The sequence below is a fragment of the Corvus kubaryi genome, unplaced genomic scaffold (genome assembly GCF_017639235.1).
Source record: "Corvus kubaryi isolate FWS band 111438036 unplaced genomic scaffold, C.kubaryi_AGA036_p1.0 37392, whole genome shotgun sequence".
Lineage (NCBI taxonomy): Eukaryota > Metazoa > Chordata > Aves > Passeriformes > Corvidae > Corvus > Corvus kubaryi.
Genome location: NW_024581131.1, coordinates 12,599,642 through 12,624,842, shown reverse-complemented (window position 1 = coordinate 12,624,842; position 25,201 = coordinate 12,599,642). Strand labels below are relative to the sequence as shown.

General features: G+C 44.4%; 2 protein-coding genes across 41 annotated transcripts in view; both read left to right on the top strand.

Moving 5' to 3' along the window:
• Positions 1-22,298, top strand: part of NR1H3 (nuclear receptor subfamily 1 group H member 3) — a 31,902-nt gene extending 9,604 nt beyond the window's left edge. For all 5 annotated transcript variants that reach the window (XM_042038174.1, XM_042038177.1, XM_042038175.1 and 2 more), the window contains exons 2-9: positions 8,203-8,446; positions 11,707-11,973; positions 16,249-16,457; positions 16,699-16,878; positions 17,313-17,412; positions 18,935-19,048; positions 19,860-19,954; positions 20,350-22,298. In XM_042038174.1, coding sequence (XP_041894108.1) covers positions 8,329-8,446; positions 11,707-11,973; positions 16,249-16,457; positions 16,699-16,878; positions 17,313-17,412; positions 18,935-19,048; positions 19,860-19,954; positions 20,350-20,496 — 1,230 coding nt within the window. In that variant the 5' untranslated portion in view covers positions 8,203-8,328 and the 3' untranslated portion in view covers positions 20,497-22,298. The remainder of the gene's footprint in view (positions 1-8,202; positions 8,447-11,706; positions 11,974-16,248; positions 16,458-16,698; positions 16,879-17,312; positions 17,413-18,934; positions 19,049-19,859; positions 19,955-20,349) is intronic.
• A 2,832-nt stretch (positions 22,299-25,130) lies between these two features.
• Positions 25,131-25,201, top strand: part of MADD (MAP kinase activating death domain) — a 72,524-nt gene continuing 72,453 nt past the window's right edge. For all 36 annotated transcript variants that reach the window (XM_042038849.1, XM_042038848.1, XM_042038847.1 and 33 more), the window contains exon 1: positions 25,131-25,201. The gene's annotated coding sequence lies outside the window, so the exon portion shown is untranslated.

Here is a 25,201-nt window from a genome sequence, read left to right as displayed (position 1 = left end):
TTTTTTTCTTTTTCTTTTTTTCTTTTTCTTTTTTTCTTTTTCTTTTTAGTTCTGATCTCTTGCTTCAGGTTGGAAATAGCATTGGGATGACTTCTCAGATCTGCTATGAGTCAGACTCATGTTTCCCTGAAGCAGGGCTATAACATCTGTGGGACTAAGGGTCATAAAGGAGGAATGTATGATCCGTGGTGAAGATTTTGGCTGTAATGTGGTGCTCCAAAGAAGGTCCACAATTATTGAGGAGAGAGGCTTCTGTAATTCTGCCCACTCCCTTCCAACTTCTATGCAAGCCCCATTTAAAAAAACCCAGCTTTTCGGACCTAGTTGGTTATTGTCATGGCTTCTGATCTCAGTGATACTGAGTATTATTTCTTGTCTCTTTTAAACTCTGTTCTCTGGGAAGACAAAGGAAACTCTGGGTTGTAAAACTGTGGCTTCAAAGAATGCCTGACTGTTATGTTTTGCTGTGTATAATTGTGCAGGACAAGATATTGATGGCTGAGTAAATATAGAGAAGGCGCCCAGAAAGAAAGTGAGTCTGTGGTCCTGATTTCCATGATGTCATGCAGTGGCATTTATAAGGAAACCGAGGTGGTGGGGTCAGATTGCATTTTTGGCCTACAAGTTGGATATGATGAGCTGTTGGTGCGTGAAGCGTGTGTAAGAGCTGGTCAGCAGCAGGAATAATGAGCTGCAAACATCTCAACTTTAGTTTTCCAAACTGAAGGGGGATTTTGTTAGTAAGCAGATTCTTTTATAGTAGGAAGTTTTGTTGGTTGCTTGAAAACTTTTCACATTTGATTTTATTCTTTTTTTTTTTTTTTTTGGTTGGTCATGTGTGTATCAGGTGCTGTAGTTAGAAATGTGAAGGAATGACAGTGTTAGCCAATACAGGGGCCCTAGAAAGAAAAACAGACATGCAAACCAAAACCACCTTTGCATGGATACATTTAGATGTGCAGGAGGAAAAGACTTACTGCTAGGATAGCTAAATTTGCTTGGAGAAATTGAGTGCTACTGGCAAAAGAATATTGTTCCCTATTCAAAGTGAATTTCCTCAGGGAAAAATTGCTATTGTAGTTGATGCTGACAAATTCTGTGGACAAGGCCCCAGGCTGGATTCCCTCCCTTCCCCTTCCCAAGAAGTGGCACAAAGCTGCTCTTTGCTTTTCTGCTAGCAGGAGGGGGCAGCTGCTCTGCTTTGAGTGTTTCATCCTCCTGGGAGGAGAATAGATGGGATTTTTCCTACAGGAAAAATCAGAGACTCAGTCGTGCTTCCTGCCATCTGAAGGTCGGTGCTGATAATGGTGTTGAGCTGTCAGTCCTAGCCAGACACGGGGGATTACTGCAGTTCAGCTACAAACATCAAGTTCTGCTCATGTTCATCCCTGTGGGTGCTGCAGAAGTTGGTGTCCCTCTAAAGTGGCTGTGCTCTGTCCCCTCCCCATGTTGTGACACTGGCTTCTCAGCTCACCTGGCCAGACAGAACTGAGAAGGGGTGACTTGTGATTTTACAGGATGGCTTGGAGGGGAGGGTAAGATGGACGGATGCTGCTACTGTCACATCTTCCTTGCTGTAAGCCTGTGCATGCCCTGGTTTTGGCCATTCCTGAGGTGGCTGTACTCTAGGTTAGTCAGAAGCTTGAAAGCTGAGGTGACAGTAGAAAGCCCAGCGAGGCTAGAGATTTTTTTTACCCAGATCAGAACTGTGTTGTTTTCCAGAGTTCAAAGGAACTTGTGTCAATGGCCTTTTAAAGGACTTTTGTGGCAGCAAGGTGATATCACTCGTTACTCATTTCCAGTTCATTAACCAAGCAAAATTCTTATCTTCTTACCATAATCACTCCCTCCCTCTCCCTGTTTCCCTCCCCTCTCTCTCTTCGCTTCCCTCTTCTTCTCCCTCTTCCCCTATCCTCTTGTCTGCCTCTTTCTGTCTCCCTTTGTCAGAGGGACTAATACTTCCTTGCAAACAGGAAGAGAGGCGAGAGCAGCCCTGTGTGCAGTGTGAATGAACTCCAGTAACCCCATCTCCTTTCTCTTCCAATCAGTTGCAGAACCAAGGACATCTGGCAGTTGGGAGAGAGGGAAGGAGGAAAAATAAAGGCACAGCCCATTTCAGGATCTTACCCACCCTGGAAGCAGTCACACGTATGCTCTCTTTTCTTCTTGCTCCTTGTATTGACATGGCTCTCTTTGATCAGGCAGAAACCAAGAGTTGAAGGGAAGGGCAAAGCCAAAACCCCAGCCTTTGCCAGGCAAGATATAATGAGAGGCAGGTGAGAGAGCAGGGAGCCTCTGCTGCTGGATGAGGCATGTGAGCAGGAGAGCTGACTTGCAAAACAGTTGCTGTTAGGGGTGAGCTCTGCAGAGCCTGTAGTTTCCTGGGTGGGATTGCAGTCAGCACATTCTGTCATCATCCGATTTAAAATTTGGGAAGCCATATTTCCAAAATGAGGGAGTCTGCAGGTTCTGCAGGAAAGAAACAAATCTTGTACTCTGCAGATGGTAGACAAGGAACAAGTTTGGTTGTTTGGACTTTTTAGCAAGCAGAAGTACTTTGGGCTTATTCTGCCCTGATTTATTGCATTATGTGGTCATACAGTTGTGCCTTAAGATTCTAATTCACTTTGCTAACCCATTTGTTCACTTGTTTCAGTCCTGTATTCCTTCTTGCCTGATGTGGGGTGAAACTGGCTTGGAACTTCTGTTGCTTCCATTATTTATAATAATAGATACTCTCCACCCATGGAATAGCTAAGTTGTATTGAGTTCAGATTCAGAAATGTCCATAGAACTCTTTGCATTTTGGTTGTAATTATAAGGTCTAGTTCTGGAAGGAAAGTTATGGAGACTTCCAGTCTCCCACTACTCAGCTTTAGGGTGTTTTTCTGTAACAGCCAGACTTTTCCTGTCTCAGTGCTCTTTTAGGCATAGCGTCTTTCAGAGTTACACCTTTCTTCTTTTCCCAGTACTCTTTCAACCAAGTGACATACATTTGTTTATTTTAATCTTTTCAGTTGTTAGTCACTTCTGCTGTTCTCTGAACTTTGCTGTGGTTTCCATACCTGACCTGGGTAGGAGACAGCATGCCTTGTGTTGAGACCAAACTAAACCCAGTGAGAGCTGGATGCTGCAGTGAGCCCACTTCAAAGGGAGAGACAAATGCCTGGGCAAAGGCCATGCCAGCAGTCAGCAAAGTTATGGATAATAAAGGAGTTGGTCAGCAGCAGGAGTAAAACCCAGAGTAAGGCGGGGGATAGGGGGAGGCAGGATCTGAAACTCAGAGCTAGGGAGGGAGAGGTGGCAATTAAGACCCTTAACTTGAGGGCAAGAGACCAGAATGCAGCTGTGCAGCTGGGAGTGACCTGTAGGACTCTTCTGCATAATTATCAGTGGTGGCAACAACTTAAAAGGCTCACAGAGCAGTGCTACAGTCTTCAGCTGCTCATGGTCAGATGAAGTTTAGCTGGACAGCAAATGAAAGCGATCAGGAGCTTTTCTTTATCAGCTTGGCACTGACGATGGATTGCAAACTGCTTCCAGTTTGTGGTTACCTTTATGCTTCTGGGAGATTAAAATGGATAATGCGATTTCAAACAGTGTCCCTGCAGTTCTCTCAGAGAGGGCTTTACAGCAGGGACACTGGGCTAGTCTGTTCCCTGAGAGTTGCAGATCTGGTTTTTTCCATTCTCTGTAAACGTACTGTTCAAAATCATTCTTTACACTATCCTGTTGCACTGCTTTTCACATTTTGCATTTTCATGGTTTGTCCCTCCCATTGTCAAGATTATTATTTTTCCACATGAGTTTTGACAGTTTTCACATGTAATATTACTTCATTTTCAAAGCGACAGATTCATTTTCTGTCTTGGAAGGTACAGGGTATCTTTTTCAACCTTTTCCTAATTGAAACCTGTTATATGTATACTTCTGCCTCACTCACAGACCTGCTATCTGTTTCAGCGTTTCTTGAGAAATATGATGATGTAGAGGGAAGGAAGAAGAATGAGCCAACATGAGCTGGGAATAATCTTTGTTTCTTTGAGTCAGCTACAGGGTAGTACCAAGTTCCTAGGGAAGAGTTGTGAAAACACACTGGCTGCTGCACCAGACACAGTATAGCAAGAACATTAGGTCACAAAATATGGTTATTCTGTGTGAAAGGATTGGAACAGTGATGCCTCTCAAGGGGCTTAGTTCTTTGCTGGTGCTGTAGAGTCACGTGAAATCTCGGTCTAACAGGTAGGGTTTTTTCTTGGCAATTTAGATCTGCAGCCAGCATTTGATACCCAAGGTAGCGTCATCACTGTGTAAGTTGTGCATTTAGGTTTCAGCAGAGGTCATTATGCACTGCCCTGGGCCCAGCTTTCAGAGATAAATGCTAGCACCCAATGTGAATCTGTATTGTGTGTCAGAACACATTAGAAGCCAAAATGCCAAATTATATCCCTGCTTTTGTTACCTCTGAAAGATAGCCCTTCCTGTTTGTTCACCAACAGCCTATTAAGGCCCATGCACAGAGGTGCAGTCCTGTTGACACACAGTGAGCACAGTCATGTTAGCATTTGTACACAAATGTGAGGTCTCTTCTGCTGATGCTGACATGCTGCAGAGTGCATGCTTGTGATTCATTAGAGAACTGAAACGTAGCTATATATTTTTGCCTTGGCAGAAACTGTAGGATACTGTAATTTACAGGGCCAGGGCTGTGATGAATAAATCCTGTTTTGAAGGATCACAGAGACTTAAACAAACTTCCTAAAAAGCTACTCTTTCCTCTGAGCGTCCATTATTTGGAGGTAAAGGGCTTGTTGTACTAGTCCTCTGATTATTCATGTATTACACAGTACAGTTTCTTCAGAGATATGCTTGCATCTGGTCTGGTGCCTGATCCTTAAACTCCTCACAGAAAGCACCAAAGTAGGAATACAAGGGAGAAGACAGCACTGTCTAGCAGAAGTGTCGCAGTAACTGCATCTGGCTCATTTGGTTTCTTTATGAGCTGTGCTGCCCAATGGTATCTCCTTTACTTGTCCTCAGTGAATGTGGCACAATAGTTTGGTATATTCTGTAGTTTAGTCTGTTGATGACAGGTCAGATCAAAATCTTCCAGAAGAATATGTAAGTGCTTCAGCTGACTTAGAAGAGGACTCAACTGAGGGAGTGGGATGAGACTGTTGCTGGAGGAAGAGATGAATGTTTCTGGCATTTAGCATGAGGTGCAAGAGCCTTTAGTCTCTGAAAAAAGCAGTGCCTTGTTGTAAGAGTGCTGACCTGGAGATCATCTGAGTTGTTCTGTTGCCTCAGGAAAGAAGGGGAGATGGAAGAAATGGAGTAGGGTGAAGCTGATGGCAACACATTTCAGAAGTGTTCAGCGTCGTATTTGAGACATGGGTGGCAAGGGCTGGCAGAAATTTGTTTCCATCAGCCTTTCGTCTCTACATGTTTCCTCATGTATGTCTGCTCACCAGGTTACTCTGTTCAGGATGCTGCATTAGAAAGAAGTGATTGCTTCATCTTTTGTCACATGGCCAGTCCTGGTTTCTAAAACTGAAGGAGCTGAAACAGACAGTGGGAGGCAGCACAGCAGACTGTGTCAAGACAGTGTTCCCTCTTGCAGTTATGGCTTCCATCACCTTTCTGCATTTTTGGTTGAAGTGGTGGTGCAAATTGGAAGGTGTGAATCTCTAATAATGTGATTATTAGTACAAAAGTAGACAAGATTTTTAGTCATGTAAAAACAATCCTCATGCATTTCTGTGAAAACTAAGTCTCAGGCCTAGTTGTACAGCCTCTCACTTGTGTGCATGTGAGGAAAATGCTCTTTAGGCTTCTTTACCTAGCACCAGAGTGCTGCTGTTCATGTCAGTTTTCCACAGCCTGCAACTGTTACTGCACCTGCACAAAAACCCCAAAAACGCTCTGTCTTACCAGTACAGAAGACAAATAATCTTTTCTATCTGGCCCATTCTTCTTTTGGGAAGGTTGGAGGCTGGTGCATGAAGCAGGAACACATTGGGTAATTCTACAGCACAGATAGCGGCTTATCAGTTGCCATGTCCTGGATGTGCACGTGGATTTATATTCCCCTCCCTCTTGGTAGCTTGCAGTCTCTCAGACACTCCCCTTTGGGCTCCAGATGTCTTGCTGAAAGCAGGTTTCACTCTTGCAGTGTCAGTCATTGTTGTGCAGATCACACAGTTTTGAAATCCCATCAGACTGTACCCTCCTCTTGTTTTCTGGAATAAGTTTCAGTTGTGGCTGGGATGCACTAAGAGTGGGTCACTGAACTGAGGGCCTGGGCCTGAGCACTATCACTCAATCCCTCAGCCAGGGGATCAAAAATTGCTGCAGTAGTGCTGCTGGTGATTCATTCTGCACAGTAATTAATCTTTGAGTGAGTCTTTTGCGTGGTTTGAAGGAATGTGGAGATGCAGAGGCTTACGCTTAGCTTTCTTGTTTCATGCCCAAACATGTCCAGAGAAACCTGTATCAGCATCGGTGAGGAGCTTACATAGGACTAGGAACAGAAGTTGGGTTTTGATTTGTTACACTAAAGTTCTCATCTCCATCTGATGCTCTATGCTGCTTCCACAAGGTTTTCAGATTCTGCAAGATTTCCTGGGGAGACTTTTTTAAAAAAAAGTTGGTTGTGGTAGCCACATTGTTCCTTTGAGGACCATGAGTTTCTTTGAATTGGTTGCAAATCACATTGGTTATGTTGTAGTCTCCCATAGTAGGACTTCTTTCTGTCTGTAGTTTTAAGTTTCATATTTGCTTGTCCCTCCTTTTATCCTAGATATTCTGTTTCTCCTGCTCCCTCAGGGAAGGGAGCTTTGAATTCCTGATGGAGACTGAGGCTGTGTTTACAACGGTCACGTGAATTAATGTGCCCTGTGGATTTTAACACCTGCATCCACAGTGTAATTGGAGATGACAGGAGCTCAGCAGGCCTGACAGTGTGACTTGTTTTTATACTTGATGCCTGTTTCAGAGTACTGGGAGGGGATTAGTGTGTGGAAGCATTGCTTTCATTTTTGTTTCTGACATCTTAAGAAAAGTTGTGTGATCTGGTCCAAATATCCAAGAGGAAAGAAGGGACCTGGGACAGTGGTTCTCTGCCTCTTCGTGGTCAGCACTACAGTGTGTGAGGCATGCCCCTGCTTGCCTGATGCTCTTGTATCTGGGCTGCTTCAGAGCTTTCTGTCACCTGTCTTTCAGGACTGATAGGCTTCCAGTCCTGAGCTCAGTCACTCAGACTGGTACAGGCCTTTCATGTAGCTGCTTTTTAAATCAGTTAATCTCTTTAGCTTGCATTGGTAAATCACTGAGTTAAGATCAACTGATGTTCAATCAGATTAGGAAGTGTTTACATGAACAATTTGCATCAGTTTCACTGAATCTGTGTGATCAAGTTGGGTCTTTTTCTGTGCAGGTGGGGCTTTTTGGAAAAAAGTGGTTGGATTTGCTTTCCAGTTTCAGGTTCTGTAGTGGAGTCAGGACTATAAAATGACGATGCTTTTCCGTATGGTTTCCACATTCCAAAAAAGGGTGTCCTCAGAAGGCTGGTGAATCCATTTCCTGAGAATGGTATCATTGCCATTTCCCATAGATAGGATGTTGGCTTTCAATTTCTTACTGTAGGTGAGGGGAGGATTTGTCATCCTTATTTTTGATGCATCATCAACCTTTGTCACAGTCTTTGGCTACTGATAGTAAGAGGGAAATTTGATGTTTTGTAGTCTGCTAAATAATTATATGAAAAATCTCTTTTCCAATTGTTTATATGCTCTGCAACACTTGCACCAAAATTCAGGGCAGCTGGCAGCACTGAGCTATTTGTTACTGAGAGCTTTAACAAAGGCCACTGGTTATAATGCCAGGAATTTCCCTCTTACACACTTGGACAGATCAGGGATGAAATGCACTTTTAGTGTTAGCAGTAATGAAGACTTGTCCTGCTTTGATAAATCTGTTGGCAATGAAAGAATAGTTTTGCACCTGGATATGCTTGTCTTGTACCTTTTACCACAGTTTGTTAAAATACTGTGTTTCAAGAGTATAAACACTGATAAAACAAAGCTAATTACGGAAACAAAATCTTGAAGCTTGCTTGTGATACAGCTTGTAACAGATTTTGGAAGTTAATAGTCTCAGTAGCTGAACTCTTGCCTCTTTTGCATCTGTTTGTTTTTTCCACAGGTACTTCCTGACTTTCAGTAGAAGAGAGAAACTAAGGCCTTTGAAGATAGATGCCTGTGGCCCCTTGCTTGGCAGAAACAATGCTGCAGCAATGAGATTATAGCGAGCCCTTCCTGTGTGGCCTCCATGGGTCCCACTCAACTCAGCACACAGGATCATGGGAAGAGGCTGGCAAGTGTATTTGAGATGGAGGAGGAAGGGCTTCCGCTCTTCCCTGGCTCAGAGAACCCCCCTGAGCATGCAGGTATGCAAAAATCCTTACTAAATCCATGCAAGATAAGGGCTATTCATTCTTTCAGTTGCAAGCAGAATTGATACTTGGCAAAATTTAGGACAAGTCCTACAGTGCTTGAAGCACTCAGATATGATGTCTAAGAATAGAGTCAGTTATTGATAGCTGAAGACTGGGCTTATCTAACTGATAAATGTGGTGAATATTTTGCTTATTTGACCTTCTAGAGGATAGGTCTGTGGCAGTAAAAATTTTTTTTTTTTTTTTAGCCTTATCAAAAGCTGCTGAACAATAAATCTTTACTACAGGTGACAATCCAACAAGGGTAGGTGGTACAAAGAAATGGTAGGGTTTTGCAGATTCATGTAATGGGAAGGCAGTAGGAGTTTCTCTATGTTTCTTATGTTGACTGAGGATTAAGAGTACCAGATACAGAACTGAGATTTTGTAATTAAAGCTGCTGCTTATGGCCACAATCCTACTCTTTCAAACTGTAAGAAGACAGTATAACATCTCTGGACAGGTAACAGGAAAAAAAAGGAAAGCACAAGTGCATAGGGTCATCATCTTAATGAAAATATGGCAAATTAATGTATTTGCTCAGCAGTGGGGCAATGAGCAATCTTGATCTAAAACAAAGAGATAATCTGAACATTGAATGAGGACTCATCAGTGGAGTAGAAACAAAGAGAGTAGTTAAAAGGTGATATGAGGTTACCCAGTAAAAGTACTTTAAATGGATTTGAGGACCTGAAAAGAAATACATTGATTGTTTCCTCATGAAAATGTAAGGAAAAAAGCCACAAAATGTGGAACATATTTATTAAATAAGGTATCTACCAAGGAAGGAAGACCCTAATGAGAGCTAAAGGTTCAGAGGTGGCATTCATAGTTTATACATCTTACGTTATTTCTGTGTTATCTGACTACAGAAAATAAAAATAATAATCTCTATTACTAAAATGCTTCATGCTCAGAGATGGAAAATAATTTGCATAGATCAAAGAACAAGCCTATCTGTCTCAATAAAGCAGTCATAGAAAAGATAAAGAAGATGTTTATGTAATGTCTTAAAGACAGCTAAGAAATACAAAAGATGGACAGATTTATCTGTGGAAGTTGTTGGATTACTCTGCTATTTCTCAGAAGCATATGAACATCCCTTGAGGCTTCAGCAAAGTTGTCGTACCAGTTAGTCTGCCATTACATGTGTTTATACTGAGCAATCTGAAGTAACTGTAGAAATAACTGTAGGCATAATCTTTACTTGGTAATTTATTGTGTGAAGAGAAAGTTGAACAAGAGTTGAACAAGAGGGAATATCAGAAATTTAACCTTTCTGATGACATTTTCTTGCTGTCCAATCTGCAATGAGAAGTGCAGGCCAAAATGAGTGACCTCCAGGCCTCTGTAAAGTCAGTGGGATTGAAAATCAACACCAAGATACTTACGGCTGAAAACTTGCAGTGAGGAACACCAGTAATAATTTCTGAGACTGACCTAAAACTGGTTACCATTTCAGGAACTTGAGCAGAATAGGGGATGTAAACATGAGTAAGGATAGAAGCATTAGTACAGTAAGTACAAAAATGAGACATGCTGATGCCTTAGGATTTTAGGTTTTATATTTTTCATATATTTGTGATCCTGCAATTCTTTAGTGTATAACTCTAAACTCCATATAGAGTGTTAGGTACTGTTCTCCCATCTTGGTCAGACGGAACAGTTCCTCTCTAGGTCTGGGAATCAAGGACACCTTACTGTCTCAGGCCCCAAGAAATGTAAACAAAAGTGAGGGGGGGAGAGCAAACTTGGGGTAAATTACTTCATTACCTGAAGCTGTAAGTGGAATATTAATCCCTGATACGCAAATGGACCAAACTGACAAAAGTATGAAAACCCGTGACCTGTCGTCCATTTTTGAGTGTAGCCCCTGGGGGGCCTTCGTCTGCCCTAAATGTACCTGAAGGCCCTTCAATAAATATAACTGCTTTTTATTCTCTTAATTTCGGCTGGCCTCTGTTTTTAGGTAGTTGGATAAGGCATCAATGCAACTGTAACCCTGATGCTGGTCAAGAAATGCAGTAGCCTTGTCCTTCAAACTAAGCATTAACTCCAGTGTAAAGGCTTTCCGGACATATCTAAATATAATTTGGAGACTTACCAAAACATGCTGGTTGTAATCTTTGTAACAGCTGCCATAGAAGAATCTGTAATACCTGACATACAGAAAAATACCTGCACTATGAGCTGTGTAGAGTATCATATGTCAACACAGCTAGAATTAAACGGATGGAAAAGAGAGAGGGCTAATAGGGAGGGAATGCACGTGTAATATCAGCAAGCATTTGGCTGGAATGCTTAAGGTGAGATGTGTTGGAGCAGACCAAAGATGTTTTCAGAATGCAGAGCCACTGATAAGATTAAGATCTGTCAGAATGATGTAGGAAGAATTAGGATCCTGCTGCATGAGACCATCTGAAATGTGAAGCAGTAGTGAAGGCCCCATGTTTGAGATACAATAAGCTTTAGTAAATGAACTGTCACTATGAGAGTGTTTTGGTTTTAGGGGTGGGGAGCGCTCTTCTTGAAGAGGAAATGATGGCTTCAGGGTTCCAGAGGCTCAGAGCTTGTGAAGTGTACTGCTTGTCTGCTTATTACCCCTAACTTCACAAACTGCTGTCTTCTGTCTCGACAGCTTCCCCAAATGTTCCAGTAACAGGGGTTGTCTGCTCAGTCTGGTTTTCGTAGGGTCACAGTTTCAGCACTGGCTTTCTGTCACTATTGAATTGAGGAAACATTTTTCCTTATTCTTGTGCATGAGTATGGCAGAGAATAAAAGTAAGAGAACTGGAGGTAAGTTCTGAAGAAATTTACTCTCTGCACCATCTTGGATTTCAGCTCAACTTTTTTGTAGGTTTTTCTCACATTGGTAACTTAACTGTAATTGGCAAGTGCAGAAGAACCCTTGGCCTGAGCATGTTTTGGCTCTTTCACTGTTTTGGAGGAGAACAAGTGTGAAGCTATATTTGTTTATATAGTTGAGGTGAAACCTTGTGGATTATGTCAGTAAGTTCGTTGTAGAAGACTTGCTTGCCCAGAAGGGGTGTGTGTGAAAAGGGCGACTTGATATTTTCATCCATGTGCTTGAGAGATAGTGGGTTGTGGTTATTGTCAGGAATGGGACAGTCAGCTGCCAACACCACCCTTCCTTCATGTCTGTGGGTTTTCTTTTCTTTTGTTTTTTTCCTCGCTACCGTTCATTTCGGTAGAAAATCCCCCCTTGAAGCGGAAGAAGGGCCCAGCCCCTAAGATGCTGGGAAACGAAGTGTGCAGTGTGTGCGGGGACAAGGCCTCCGGCTTCCACTACAACGTGCTGAGCTGCGAAGGCTGCAAGGGCTTCTTCCGCCGCAGCGTCATCAAGGGCGCGCAGTACGTCTGCAAGAACGGCGGCAAGTGCGAGATGGACATGTACATGCGCCGCAAGTGCCAGGAGTGCCGGCTGCGCAAGTGCCAGGAGGCCGGCATGCGGGAGCAGTGTGAGTGCAGGCACGGGCCGCTGGGGGTGGGATGGGACAGGAGGGCTGTGGGGACTGTGGCTGTGAGGCAGGGAGCAGTGCGAGTGCTTGGGGACGGGGGGACGTGGAAGCCATGCAGGCTGTATGCTGGAATGTGCGTGGGAAGTCACTGAGAGCTCAACAGGGATCACGTGGGGAGGTGAGGCTATTAGTGGAACACCACTGGTGTGCTGAGAGCCCCAGCCCTGCTTTATTCCTTGTAAGAACTTGTGGAATATGCCAGTAGAGGAAAGATTCACATGTTCTTCAGGATGCTGTAAAGTGTGTCAGTAAAGTCAGGCTTGTGATCAGGACTCTTAAGATTGGTTACCGTGCTCCCTGAACAACAGGCACTTTTCTTTGCTTCCTACTGTGAGCTTGCAAAAGAGGTCAAGGGCAGCACCACAGTACTGCAGCTGTGTTTGTGCATGAGCTGATCTCATTGCTCCCTTTAGTGAACTCCGCTATTTTTCTCACACAAGCCATAAGGCTGCTGTTTCTGAATATTCACCAGTATTTCTGCTCGCGTATCAGGAACAGCCCTCCTCGGCCAAGGCATCCAGGTTTCATCCCTTTGCTCCTCAAGACTGGCTGAATGAATGCTCAGTTAATGTTAGGTCTGTGTGAAGTCTTCTTTTCTGACACCCAGCACCCAGAACAACTAGAAACAGCAGATATTTCAGAAACATTTATAATTCTGCAAAACATCTTATAATTCTGCAAAAATTAAGTCCCAATGAGCTAGGAGACATGCTGTTCAGTTTTTCAGCATGAAACACAGCACATCAGTATCTTTATCTCACTGGTTTGTGTCAACATTATGTATGCTGTCTTTACCCCATTGCCCTGTTCCCAAGAGCAACGAAACAGATGTATTTGAAAAGCAATGCAGTTAAGACCGCTTGTTCACTTTGCTTCTCTTTGTTGCAGGTAGATACAGAGCCTCAGTATGTTTCTGCATTTAGTCATTGTTTTGTGTTCAAGACAGCTCAGGAAAATTAGGTCAAAAGGAATCTTGGTGTTATTATCAAGAACTTGGCAATTCTTGTCAACGCTGTAATCCCCACTGCAAATTTGCCTTGTTAGTTTTGACAGAAACTGAGGGCTTTTTCCTCCAGCTGTTTCACTTGGAAGGTCATTCCAGAACTTCCCCTAGTAATTGCTGGAAACATTCTTCTAATTCCCAGACTGAAGTTATTCATGGCCAGTTTATTGTTCTTAAGCCAGTGTGAACCACGAGGTTAAATAATTCCTTCCTGGCAAACCAAGTAAGTTAGATTGCTTTGAATTTAGCATGGTGTAGGAGCTTGCACTTAGGCAGTTTTCAAGATTCATTAATAGCCAAGTAACATGTTACCAGATAAATTTTTTTTCTTGTATCTGAATCCCAAGAGGAGGGACTGTAATCACTTGGATCAATTACTTCCCTCCTTAAACTGACACTGTAAGTAGTATTCTCTAATCTTACAGATCCCCCTTATTTTGGTAATTATATTGAACACTTTTGCTGTTAGAATTATAAGTTTTGTGCATGGCGCATGTACCTGTGCACACATCCTCCCTGTTGGAAGTCAGGAATTACTCTCTGAGTATTACTCTCAGCTTGACTGTGTTATGTTCTTTGTCTATCCTTCCAATCCCAAGAATGCTGTTGTATAGTAGCTCTTCAGTTCTTGTCTAACATGATTCTTTTAAGAAGTGCAGTTATATAGTTGTTCAATTTTAGGGCCTGCTTCTCTGTGTAGCAGCTATAGAATCATCAAGGTTTGAAGAGATCTTTCAAGATCATCAAGTCCAAATGTCTACCCAGAAGTACCACTGTAACCCTTAAACCACTAAACCGTATTGCCCAGCATAGATCCAGATGTCTCTTAAACGCCTCCAGGGATGGTGACTCCATCACCTTCATGGGCAACTTGTTCCAATGCATGTCCTAACAAGGCAAATTCTTTTTTAATACCTAATCCGAATCTCCCTTGTCTCAGTTTAAGGCCTTTTCTTCTTGTTCTCTCACTGTGGGCATGGCAGAAGAGACTAACCCCCTCCTCATTCCAACCTCCTCTGTTTTCTGTGTTATCTGTGCATTAAAAAAATGGCCAAAGAATCTTTCAGCACTTTTAAAGTCTTGTTTGTAAAGTCGAGCTTTATTTATCTTTGTTCTTGAAGATACAGAGGGTTTTTTTTTCCAATCAGTTCCTTTTCTGCTTCCCTTCCCTCCAGCGTGTCAATCACAGCACAGAGCCTGGTGCTGTCAGCAGCCTTGCTGAGGGTGCGCTCAGTCCCACTGTGCACCTTAACAAAGGTGTTAAACAGTGCCAGTCCAAATACCAACCCCTGGGGAACACCACTCATCACTGGTCTCCACTTGGACATTGAGCCATGGGCCACAACTCTTCGAGTGTGACCATCCAACCAATCTTCTATCCTCCAAGTGATCCTTCTGTCAAATCCATGCTGTTCTAATTTAGAGACAAGGATACATTGCTCCTGAGCTTGGTGGAGGTGATCCTTGAATATTAACCAGATTTCTTGGGCCCCTCTTCCCTCCTGCACTTTATCTGATAGTACTCTACCAAGCAGATCCCTGAAGAGGCCAGAGTCTGCTCTCCTGAAGTCCAGGCCAGTGAACTTGCTGTGCACCCTCCCTGCTGCTCCAAGGATCTTGAAACTCACCATTTCATGATCACTGCAGCCCAGGCTGCCCTTGAGCTTAACCTTTCCCACCAGGTCCTCCCCCGTTGGTGGTAATAAGGTCTGGCATAGCATCTCTCCTTGTTGGCTCCTCTGTCACTTGCAGAAGACAGTTACCATCAACACATTCCAGGAGCCTCCTGGACTGCTTATTCCCTGCTGTGTTGTCCCTCCTACAGATATTGGAATGGTTGAAGTGTCCCATAAGGATCAGGGCTTGTGAATGTGAGGCTGCTCTTTTCTGTTGATAGAGGGCCTCCTCTGCTTGGTCTTCTTGGTTGGGTGGCTTGTGACATTAGACCCCCCTCTGTAACGTCACCTGTCCCTGTCCTCCCTTTAATCCTGGCTCATAAGCTCTTGTTCAGCTCCTCATCCATCCCGGGCAGAGCTCCATGCACTCCAGCTGGTCACTGGCATAGAGAGTGACACCCTCTCCTTGTCTCCCCTGCCCTTCCTTCCTGAAGAGCCTGTATCCTACCATTCCAACACCCCAGTTATAGGATTCATTTCACCATGTCTCTGTGATGCCAATATGATTACAGCCCTGCAGGTGTGTGCGTGTCTCTAACTCCTCGTGTTTACTCCCTCTGCTACATGCATTTGCATAAAGGAATTTAAGTTGGGCTCCTGATGAACCTGACTTACTGGATGGAGTGGCAGGAATTCCATTGTGCTGCTCTTCAGGAGCTCTCCTGCTGACCTGCATACCCTCTCCAGGCTCTGGGCATCTCTTGCTGGCCCTGGCATCAAACTGGTAGGAGAGGGATGGATTGAGGTTCCTGTCCCTAGGCACCTTTAGTTTAAATCCCTCTTCACAGCTTGGCAAGCCTACAAGAAAAGATGCACTTCCCTTTCTCTGACAGAGGGACCCCATCAGCCCTCAGTAGAGCAGATGTGTTTGAGTTGTTCTGTTCCTTACAATGTTACATCCACGTAACATCTCCCCTTTGACTTAACAACTGAAGGAGACACTTTCAATCCTATTCCTGAAGGACCTGCCGTTGGTCCTCAGTACATTTTGTGCAAAGCTATTCTTCCACTATTCATCTTGGGGTATGTTACTGCTCTAGAGTTTGCTGCAGATGGCCTGTATAGCAAATTATCCTTTCACTCTCAAACTCCACCCAGGATGGAGTCTGACTTTTGAAGAGGGTGAAATTACACAAGCTGTTAAATTAAAAATACTGAGAAAAGACATAACAGTAGGATAATACAAAATACAGTGGACACACCATGGCATATGAAGGGAGCACCTGACATTTTAGGGAATTGCTTTTTGGGGAAAGTCACTGTTGTTTTTCTGAGATCTGCAGGGCATCATGAGGGGAGCTTCTGCCTTCTATGAACACTTCACATGACAGTATGATTTGAAGAAAGGCAATGGAACAACTTGAAGTAGGGCATAGAGGGGGACACAAGTATCACTGTTGGCTGTGTTGTGTACACTGTGCTATGCCTGGTACAGGCAGCTGTGATCTCTGCCTCTCCATCCACAGCACGTTATCCTGTGTTCAGTGTGGTTTCCATTGTCTTCCTATGATTGATCATGGGCTATTCCTGCTTTAGATGTTCTGTCTGAAGAACAGATCCGACTGAAGAAACTGAAGAAGCAGGAAGACGATCAGGCTCGGACAGTTGTGGTGCGTCCAAACCCTCCAAATCCGCCAAGCCCTTCCCACAAACTGACGCCGGAACAGCTGAGCATGATAAAAAAGCTTGTGGCTGCTCAGCAGCAGTGCAACCAGCGCTCCTTCACAGACAGGCTCAAAGTGACGGTAAAAACTCTACCAGTGTATCCAAAATAAGAAAAAGTGAAGTTTGGGGAGTCTTGTTTTAGGTAAAACATCTGGGAGAACAGAGTTACTTTAGGCATTGCATTTGTGGGCTAAAGCTCTGAAAATAATAGCAAAGGATCATGTTTGAAGCTGTCATTTGCTTCCCTTGTTCTCTTCATCTTATCTTTCATCTTTGGCTCCATCTTTCACAAATATATGCTGTCTCTTCCCATTCCCACAGCCATGGCCCCAGATTCCTGATCCAAATAACCGTGAAGCAAGGCAGCAGCGTTTTGCTCACTTTACAGAACTTGCAATTATCTCTGTGCAAGAGATTGTGGACTTTGCCAAGCAATTACCTGGCTTCCTGGAGCTCACCAGGGAAGATCAGATTGCTTTACTGAAGACATCTACCATAGAGGTGAGGGTTTGACTCGACCACAGTACATAGTAGCAGAGATGAAAGAATTTGGCAGTAACCACCTAGAGAACTAGTTCCATCCCTTTTTTGAGGATAGCAGACTGAAGGACCTCAGCTATGGGACTGTTACTGCAATATACTGAGGTTATATTGGCAAGATGCCTGGTTATATGCTGCAGTGTCTGGTTATACAGGAAGAAAGTGAGGCAAGTGCCTTGGTAGTGGTAAGCAGGAGTTTCCCGTTTCCCAGAAGCAGACACCACAAAGGATGGCAGCAGACTTTACCCTGGAATTTTTAAGCACTCTGAGAGAAACTGGAGTGGTTTTGTGTTTGGTTTTTTTTTTTGTCAAAGATGCTTCAACAGTCAGCAAATTATTGATGTTGTAACATTTCTTGCTGGTTTCAAATCAAGTGTATCTATTTCTGTCCTCAGGTGATGTTGTTGGAGACATCTCGGCGCTACAATCCAGAGATTGAGAGCATCACCTTTCTTAAGGACCTGAGCTATAATCGGGATGACTTCGCCAAAGCAGGTGGTCCATTAGACAGGTGTTTCTTCCTCTCCAGTGTCTTGTGTTCTTACATATTTTCCTTTTTAATGTGGGCAGCTGGAAATAGTTTGGGTGGTCAGGTAAGAGGTTTAGAACAGGACCAAACCAATAGCCCCACAAACCATTTTTTTTTTTGCTTTTAACATATGATACTAGCTCAGTTCATGTCTTTTTCTAGGTGTCAATTTGCTTGGGAAAATCTGGACTCTTAAAGCATGAAAATATTGCTGCAGGTGTCCACCTAGGACTAACAGTTGGTGTGAACTTCCTTGCTTGTAGAGATGTGATGTGGTGGTAGAGTTGTGTCAGATCATACCAATTCAAACCACAGTCTTCTCTCCTTTGCAAGTGCATCACTTGCTAATCCGGATCACTTGGAGTGATGACGTTACTGTGATTACATTTCAGTTGATACGAAGTCTGTACTGTGCACTGAGGATCCCCACAGACTGCTTTAGATATTTTATCATTCTAATATATGGTAGCCTGTGGTGTTGTGATCTCTGAAGTCTTTTATTTTTCCAGGGCCTATGAGTGTCTGTAATTTCAGATGAAGTAACAAGAAGTGTGTATCTTTAGCATTTCTAAAAACAAGACTTAAGCTGTGCTTCAGCTGATTTTATTTTATTCCTTGAGTAGCTATTTAACCATTTATGCTTGAGATGGCTTTTATATACAACTTTTCTTTTTGACACTTTTCCTGGTAGTCTTTTCTTCAGGTTGTTAGAAAGGCAAACAGCAGGGAGCCAGAAAGATTCCCTCCATTCTGTTCCTCCTTCTCTGATGCAGTTGTAATGCAGGAAATTAGAAACTTGGATGCTATTTTGGACGAAAGGCCTGAAGTTTTCAGCGTGATTACATAGCACAAAGAGACCTGGTTTGACAGTGGTCTCTGTTATGGCAATAAATATCAGTGCATTTCTGTCTAACTGTGTTTATCAAATGAGGTGATTGGAAGCCTAGGTCAGGCTCTGCCTCAGGTCTCCCAGTTCTTTGAGCTGAAGGAAATGGCATCATTCAGAGTTCTTGGAACCGGATATTTTCAGCTCATACATACTTCATATGAACCTTAAGCATGGGACTTTGAAAGTGTGCAGGCTACTGGGTGTGAAGGAGGTGATGCTATGAGAGTGGACAGTATAGATGTTGTGCTTATGACTTTCTGACATTTTGATGGACTTACCTGATAGCTGATGTTTTGTTCCTTTAGCTGTCGCCCAGTAATGGGCTGTGGGGCATTTAAGGCTTTAGGAAAACCCAGAAATAGTGTGATTTTACAGTTAGAATGTTATAACAGTTCAGCCACTATTATTGGTGCTCACCAGTAGTGGATGTAAAGGGAAGATTGATTGGAGCATAATGTAAGGGTTTGTCCCTGCCTGTGCGTCCTCCCCACTCCCTGGTGTATTGCAGTGGATTTCTGGTGGCCTTTTCTGTGAAAGGAACGGGGAGAGAGGGGAGACAATTGCTACTGCCTCACCTTGTTCTCTTCTGTTTGTTGCAGGTCTGCAGTTTGAGTTCATTAACCCCATCTTTGAGTTCTCAAAGGGAATGAATGAGCTACAGCTTAATGATGCTGAATACGCACTTTTAATTGCCATCAACATTTTCTCTGCAGGTAAAAAGCCAGGAAGATCTGAAGAGCTGCAGCAGTGAGTCAGAGGGCAAAGAAACTAGAGGGAAGGAATGTTAAAAGCAGAAAATGAGTAATAGAGCATGTGTAGAGTCTAGTGATAAAGGGAGCATATTATTAATTATATTCTGAATTTTCTAGTGCAACTTCTGGAGGAAATCGAATTGCTCACTGTTGGAGAAGTGTGTAGAAAAATCAGCCAGTGTTTATCTTCCTCATTTGGAAATTGCTATTTTATTGCCCCCTTAATGTCCTTGGCACCTCTCTGGTGTAATGCCGGTCCCACAGCATGAGCGACATCTAGTGGGCCTCTGGACAAGAGGCAGTATCGCTCCAGGCCAGGACAGGGCTTTGCCAAGAAGCCACCTCTACTCTTCTGTCTTGTGACCTGATTAATGACTGTTTTTCTTTGTTCCTGTTTTCTAACTGGCTCAGCTATGAGAGAGACTTTCCCATTTGCTCTCGAATAGGCAGCTTCTCATTTCTTCTGGGACAGGAAGATGAGCCCAAACAGCACTACGTAAGTGTGTTTGGTCCCTCTAAACTGCCACCTCTGTAGGAGTCAGATCAGGCTCCCCGTGTGCAGTAGGCCTCACTGAGAAAGAACAGTTACAGGCAACTGACGTAGCTGCCACAGTGTCATGGCTATATCTCCCAGTTGGGTAAATCTGAGATGAAGTTTTTGGAAGAGACCACAGGAGGAAGTAGGGTTAGACAGAGATGTTAAATCCAGTGAAGCTGCCTGTGGCAATCTGCTTATGTCTAATCTGCTTACTTCTAACCTGCTTTGTGGCAGACCGACCGAATGTGCAGGACCAGTCCCTGGTGGAGAGGCTGCAGCACACCTATGTGGAAGCGCTTCATTCTTACATTTGCATCAACAGACCAAATGTGAGTGCCTGACCAGAACATCGCCGGTGACGATGCCAGCGGATTTTGTGTTTATGCAGGCAGAGTTCCTGCAGTACTGTCTGTAACTGGTCTCTTGCTGCTTGTACTGTCACGCTTGTTCCTTCTGGGCTCTTTGATAGCAGCTGTAAATGCAGGATTTGTGAGCTGTCACAATCTGCTCTCCTGTATCATGTTCCATAGTTTAGCCAGCATGGAAAGTCTGGAGTTTTGGGACATGATGTACTACTTGTGTTCTTTCACACTGCATCCTCTTGGAGGATGCTGGGTTTAGAGGAAGTAAGGATTGTGGTTACAGTGCATCATCAGTTGTAGTAATTTTTTTTTAAACAAAGTTTTAGGTGAATTTACTAACAGTTGTCTGTTTGCCCCTGCAGGATCGCTTGATGTTTCCACGGATGTTAATGAAGCTGGTCAGTCTTCGGACACTGAGCAGTGTCCACTCTGAACAGGTGTTTGCCCTTCGGCTGCAGGACAAGAAGCTCCCGCCCCTGCTCTCAGAAATCTGGGATGTGCATGAGTGACTGCATGCTCCCAGGGCGCTGACATGCTGACATAATGCCATCTCCCAGCTTTCGCTAACGAGAAGCCAGCCTCCCCTCTCCAAAGCACTGAACCCTGGGCTGGGCATGCAGGGATTGATGAGCCTGGGGTTTCAGTGTTGTCATGAGACTCTGCAGGAGGCAGCTGGGGTAGATCAGCTGATGGAGGGGTTGGTTTCGATGTAGTGCCCGTACCCCAAAGGAATAACGTGAAACATTCAAAAACGGTAGAAATGAAGACCTTTCCCCCTGCCCCCCAACTCCTTTTTCTTCAGAGTCTTTCTCTTCTCTAAGCATATGCTGAGGGTTTGCCCATTGATCCTCTTCTCGCTGATTATGAAAATGAATTTGCAGGAACTTGCCAAAAGCTCTCTGTTGAGAGTCACCCAGCTCAAAAGGCTTCTGCAGGGTCCCCAGTGTTCCTGGATCTGAGGAGCTCAGGGAAGTCAGTGTGGATGTTCTAGGGGTTTCACTGGGTTTCCTATAAATAAAATCTCTTGAATGTGCTGCCCTTTAAAATGATTCCAAGAGAAGTAGCTTTTATTTCTTTATTATGAGACTTCATCTCTAGAGCTGCCCTTTATTCTGGCCCTCCTTTGGAAAAAGGATTCCTGTAATGTGTAGTGCCCTTTGTCTAACAAGGAGGTCCTCTGGGTAGGGAACATTGTATATCAAAAGGATGTCAGGCATAAAGTAGTGGATTTTTTTAATGTAATGCATCACGGTTTTATCTCATGGTGGTTCTCAGCTCAATTTACCTTTGGTTTGCTAACAGCTGGACAACTTTAGTTCAAAACAAATCAGGACATAGATTTTATCTTTAGGGGTGGAATAGAAGAAAGATAGGTGGGGAGGACTGGTGCCTAGGTAAGGTAGGTGTGGTGGAAGGATCTCAAACACTTCCAAGAATCTGGAGCATGTGGTATGTGTTCCAAGGTGGGTGTGAAGATGTATCAACCAAGGAGAGAGGACACACTGCATTTAGTGAAATATGTGGGCATTGCACAAGCTGTGGGCTGTACAACTCTCAGATCATGGGCTGCAGGAATATTGGGTATAATCAGATCTACTTGCATCGTCTTCCTTTTGCCAAAGTCCTTCCAAGGTACTTGCTCAAGGTTTCAGTGATGATCACGGGATATGGAGGTCCCTCCTGTATGAGGAGTGCCAACTGCTTCAGAAGGACACTTGGGTCTTGTATCCTTTCTTCACTTTGGGCATTGTGAGATCCACACTGGATTTATGGCCCAAGTTTTAAGTATCTGCATCCATAAGTATTCTAGGATTTACAGCAATATTTTGTCTGATGGAAGAGAAATATACTGTTATAGAACATGTTCCTTATTTTCCAAGAAAGAACATCTTATGGCTGATCTCAGAGATGTAACCTTAAGTATCCTGGTAGCTTGGTCTCATGAGTCTTCTCTGTCATAGGGGTCTATGTTTGCTTGCCCGGTGAGCATCCCAAGAGCATAGGTTCACATGGCTCGGGGTTTTTTTGTTTGTCTGTTTTTGGTTTGTTTGTTGTTTTTTTTGGCTGTGTATATGAGCGCTATGCCCGTGGTGAGGGTATTGTGTCCATTTTGCACTTGAGGTTGGTCTCCTGCCACTGGCCTTCACTCTGCACCTTTGTAAAGCACTTGTAACAATCTGTAAAATAATCTGTTGTTTTTTATAACTCATTGCAATTGCAAAAATTCTTGTTTAAATCTGTATTTTTAACTAATCTGTTTGAGAAATGTTAATGTTTATATAAAAGAATAAAGCCTAATACAGGATTTTGACATTCTCTGATGTGCTGTCATGAGACTGGAGGAGGGTGGAATAAGTTCTTGCTGTAACAAACTCAAAGCTGATAAGAAATGATGAGTGTATGTGTTGGGGAGAAGCAAGAATTGATGAGAAAGAAATAGCAGCGCAACCGCAAGCAGTTTCTTTTGGTCTTCAGTATGAGATTTGTAGCTCAGTATGCACCTTGCTGTGTGCCAGAGGTGGCATATAGGTGAAGTGGATTAAGTGTGCATCAGGAAGACCATGCATTATGCATATACACCTCAACTCCATTTGTACAGCTACATTCAGAATGTAACTCTTTTATCGTATGTGCTCTACTCCATTTTCTGCATTCTGTGGCTCACCAGAATTGAAAGAGGAGTCCAGTGTGGCCCTGGCTGTCAAGTGGATTTCAGTAGGACCTTACCTGACTCCTGATATGCTGCTCATTTCTGATGTATTCCTAGGAGAAACACCAGGAACAGTTGAACATGTGCATTGCCTCAAAGAGAGCAGCAGGCTAGGGGAAAGCAGAGAGCTGTCCAGCATTAGCTGCTGCCTAAGTGCTTGATGATCTCCTGCCTCAATGGGAAAGTGATGGTCAATCTAGCAAGGCTCCACACCACAGACTATTCTGCTGGAGCCTTTGCGTTACTCTGGAGTACAAAATTTAAATCGGAATCTACTAAGCCCAGAGGAAGAAGGGATAGGAATAGGCTTATAGGAGACTGCAGTGAGGTATGAGATGGGGACTAATGAGCAGAGCTCAAGAGCTCATCAGTGCTGTATGGATTAGAGGATGGGCTGGGCCCTGCTTTTGAGGGATTTGCTAAACAATGAGGTTGTCAACAGAAGAGCTGCTGTTTAACTTCTAGCTTCACATTCTTTATTTTGAGCTGCATCTCCTTAATTTGAAGAGAAAAACTGCATGTAAATTTGAGGGATTCTCAAGGTACAACCTATAACATTGCTGCGGATGGCAGTGGTGAAAACAGTGATTTTCCTTGCCTCTGTGGTTTAAACCCAGACAGCTACCAAGCCCCACACAATCACTTGCTCACTCCCCACCAGCAGGACTGGGGAGAGAATCAGAAGGGTAAAAGCCAGAAAACTCGTGGGTTGAGATAAAGACAGTTTAATAGAGAAAGCAAAAGCTGTGCACACAGGCAAAGTAAAACAAGGAATTAATTCACTGTTTCCCATGGAAAAGCAGGTGTTCAGCCATCACCAGGAGAGCGGTGCCTTACCACGTGTAGTTTTTACTTGGGAAGACAAACACCACTGCTCTAAACATCTCCCTCTTCCTCCTTCTTCCCCCCCCCTTACATACTGAGCATGATGCCACATGGTCTGGAATATCCCTTGGGTCAGCTGGGGTCACCTGTCCTGGCTGTGTCTCCTCCCAACCTCCCATGCACCCCCAACTTTCTCACCACCAAGGCAGCATGAAAAGCAGAAAGGGCCTTTGGTCCGTGTAAGCCCTGCTCAGCAGTAACAAAAACACTTCTGTTATCAACCCTGCGTTCAGCACAGATCCTAAACACAGCCCTGTGCCAGCCACTGGGAAGGAAATTAACTCTACCAGCCTAAACCAGCACATTCTGCCTTGTGCATCCCTTTTCATTATCATGTAGTCAAATGCAATCTCCTTGTTTACATCTTCAGGTTCTCACTTTTTTTGGATGTGCAAATCAGTACAGAATTATTTTTTGTCTTTTAGAAGCTTCCCAGGTTAGCCCATGGAGCTCAAGTAAGCAGGTGTGTGGGAAGAACCTTCCTTGAGATTGGTGACCCTTTGTACTTTTATGTTTACAAAATTCTATCTAGGCCTGAGACAGTCCTGCTGCTCTAAGTCTCTCTACCTGACCTATTTCAAATTAATTTTGCTGATTTGGCCACTGGAGAAATCTTGGGGTGCTTGAGTTACAATCTTGGGAGGTGTTCCTGGTTGGCTGGACCCTTACTCAACAGCTGTATTTGCTCATGATCCATTCAGATCAACGGGGAGGGAGAAAAGGTGGGTGTATTTCTGGAAACCCAATTCCTCTAGAGTGGGGAAAGTATAGATGGGGAATATCAAATAGTGTTTCTCCATTTTGCACCCCATATATATCAAAATTGTGTTAGTTGTGGTGCTTTTGGTTGTGTTTTGGGTTTATTTTGGTAGTTTGGGTTTTATTAATAAATGGATTTGTTTGTGCAGCGTACGGGTTTTTAGGAGCTTGGAAGGAATTAAAAAAAGCTGTATCTCAAGCTTTTAATAACCGAATTCTCTTGTAATCTTACGAAGCTAGTAGCAAATCAGCAAGTATGTAGCTCAATACAGAGGGTGAAAGTACACAGCACACTCTCTCCTCGCTGCAAGGCGGCGCGTCCTCGTCCGTGTGGAGCCGCGCTTTGCTGCGAGGCTTTAGCTGCTGCTCGCCAGGACGAGGTCTGAAAGCACCTGGAATGTTCCCGGTTCTCTCGCGGCAGCCCGCCCAGGAGGGCTGCTTCCCTCCCCGCCGTCCCGCCTGCCTCCCCGCTCCCTGACCGTCCCCCCGCCGCCTCCCCGCTCCCTGACCGTCCCGCCTGCCTCCCCGCTCCCTGACCGTCCCGTCTGCCTCCCCGCTCCCTCACCGTCCCGCCTGCCTTCCCGCTCCCTCACCGTCCCGCCTGCCTTCCCGCTCCCTCACCGCCTCCGCCTTCCCGCTCCCTGACCGTCCCGCCTCCGCCTCCGCGCGCGCCGTCCGCCCCTCCCCGGCTGCAGCGCCCCCTGCGGGCGGCTGGCGAGGCGGCTCCCCCCGCCCCGGCTGCGAGTGGTTCGCTCCGCCCGCCCTCGCTGCCCCCCTGCGGGCGGCGGTGGCGCGCGCCGCCGCTGGCGCTCGATGCGGAACTGGGCGGGCGGCGCAGAGCGGCGGCGGCGGCAGCGGCG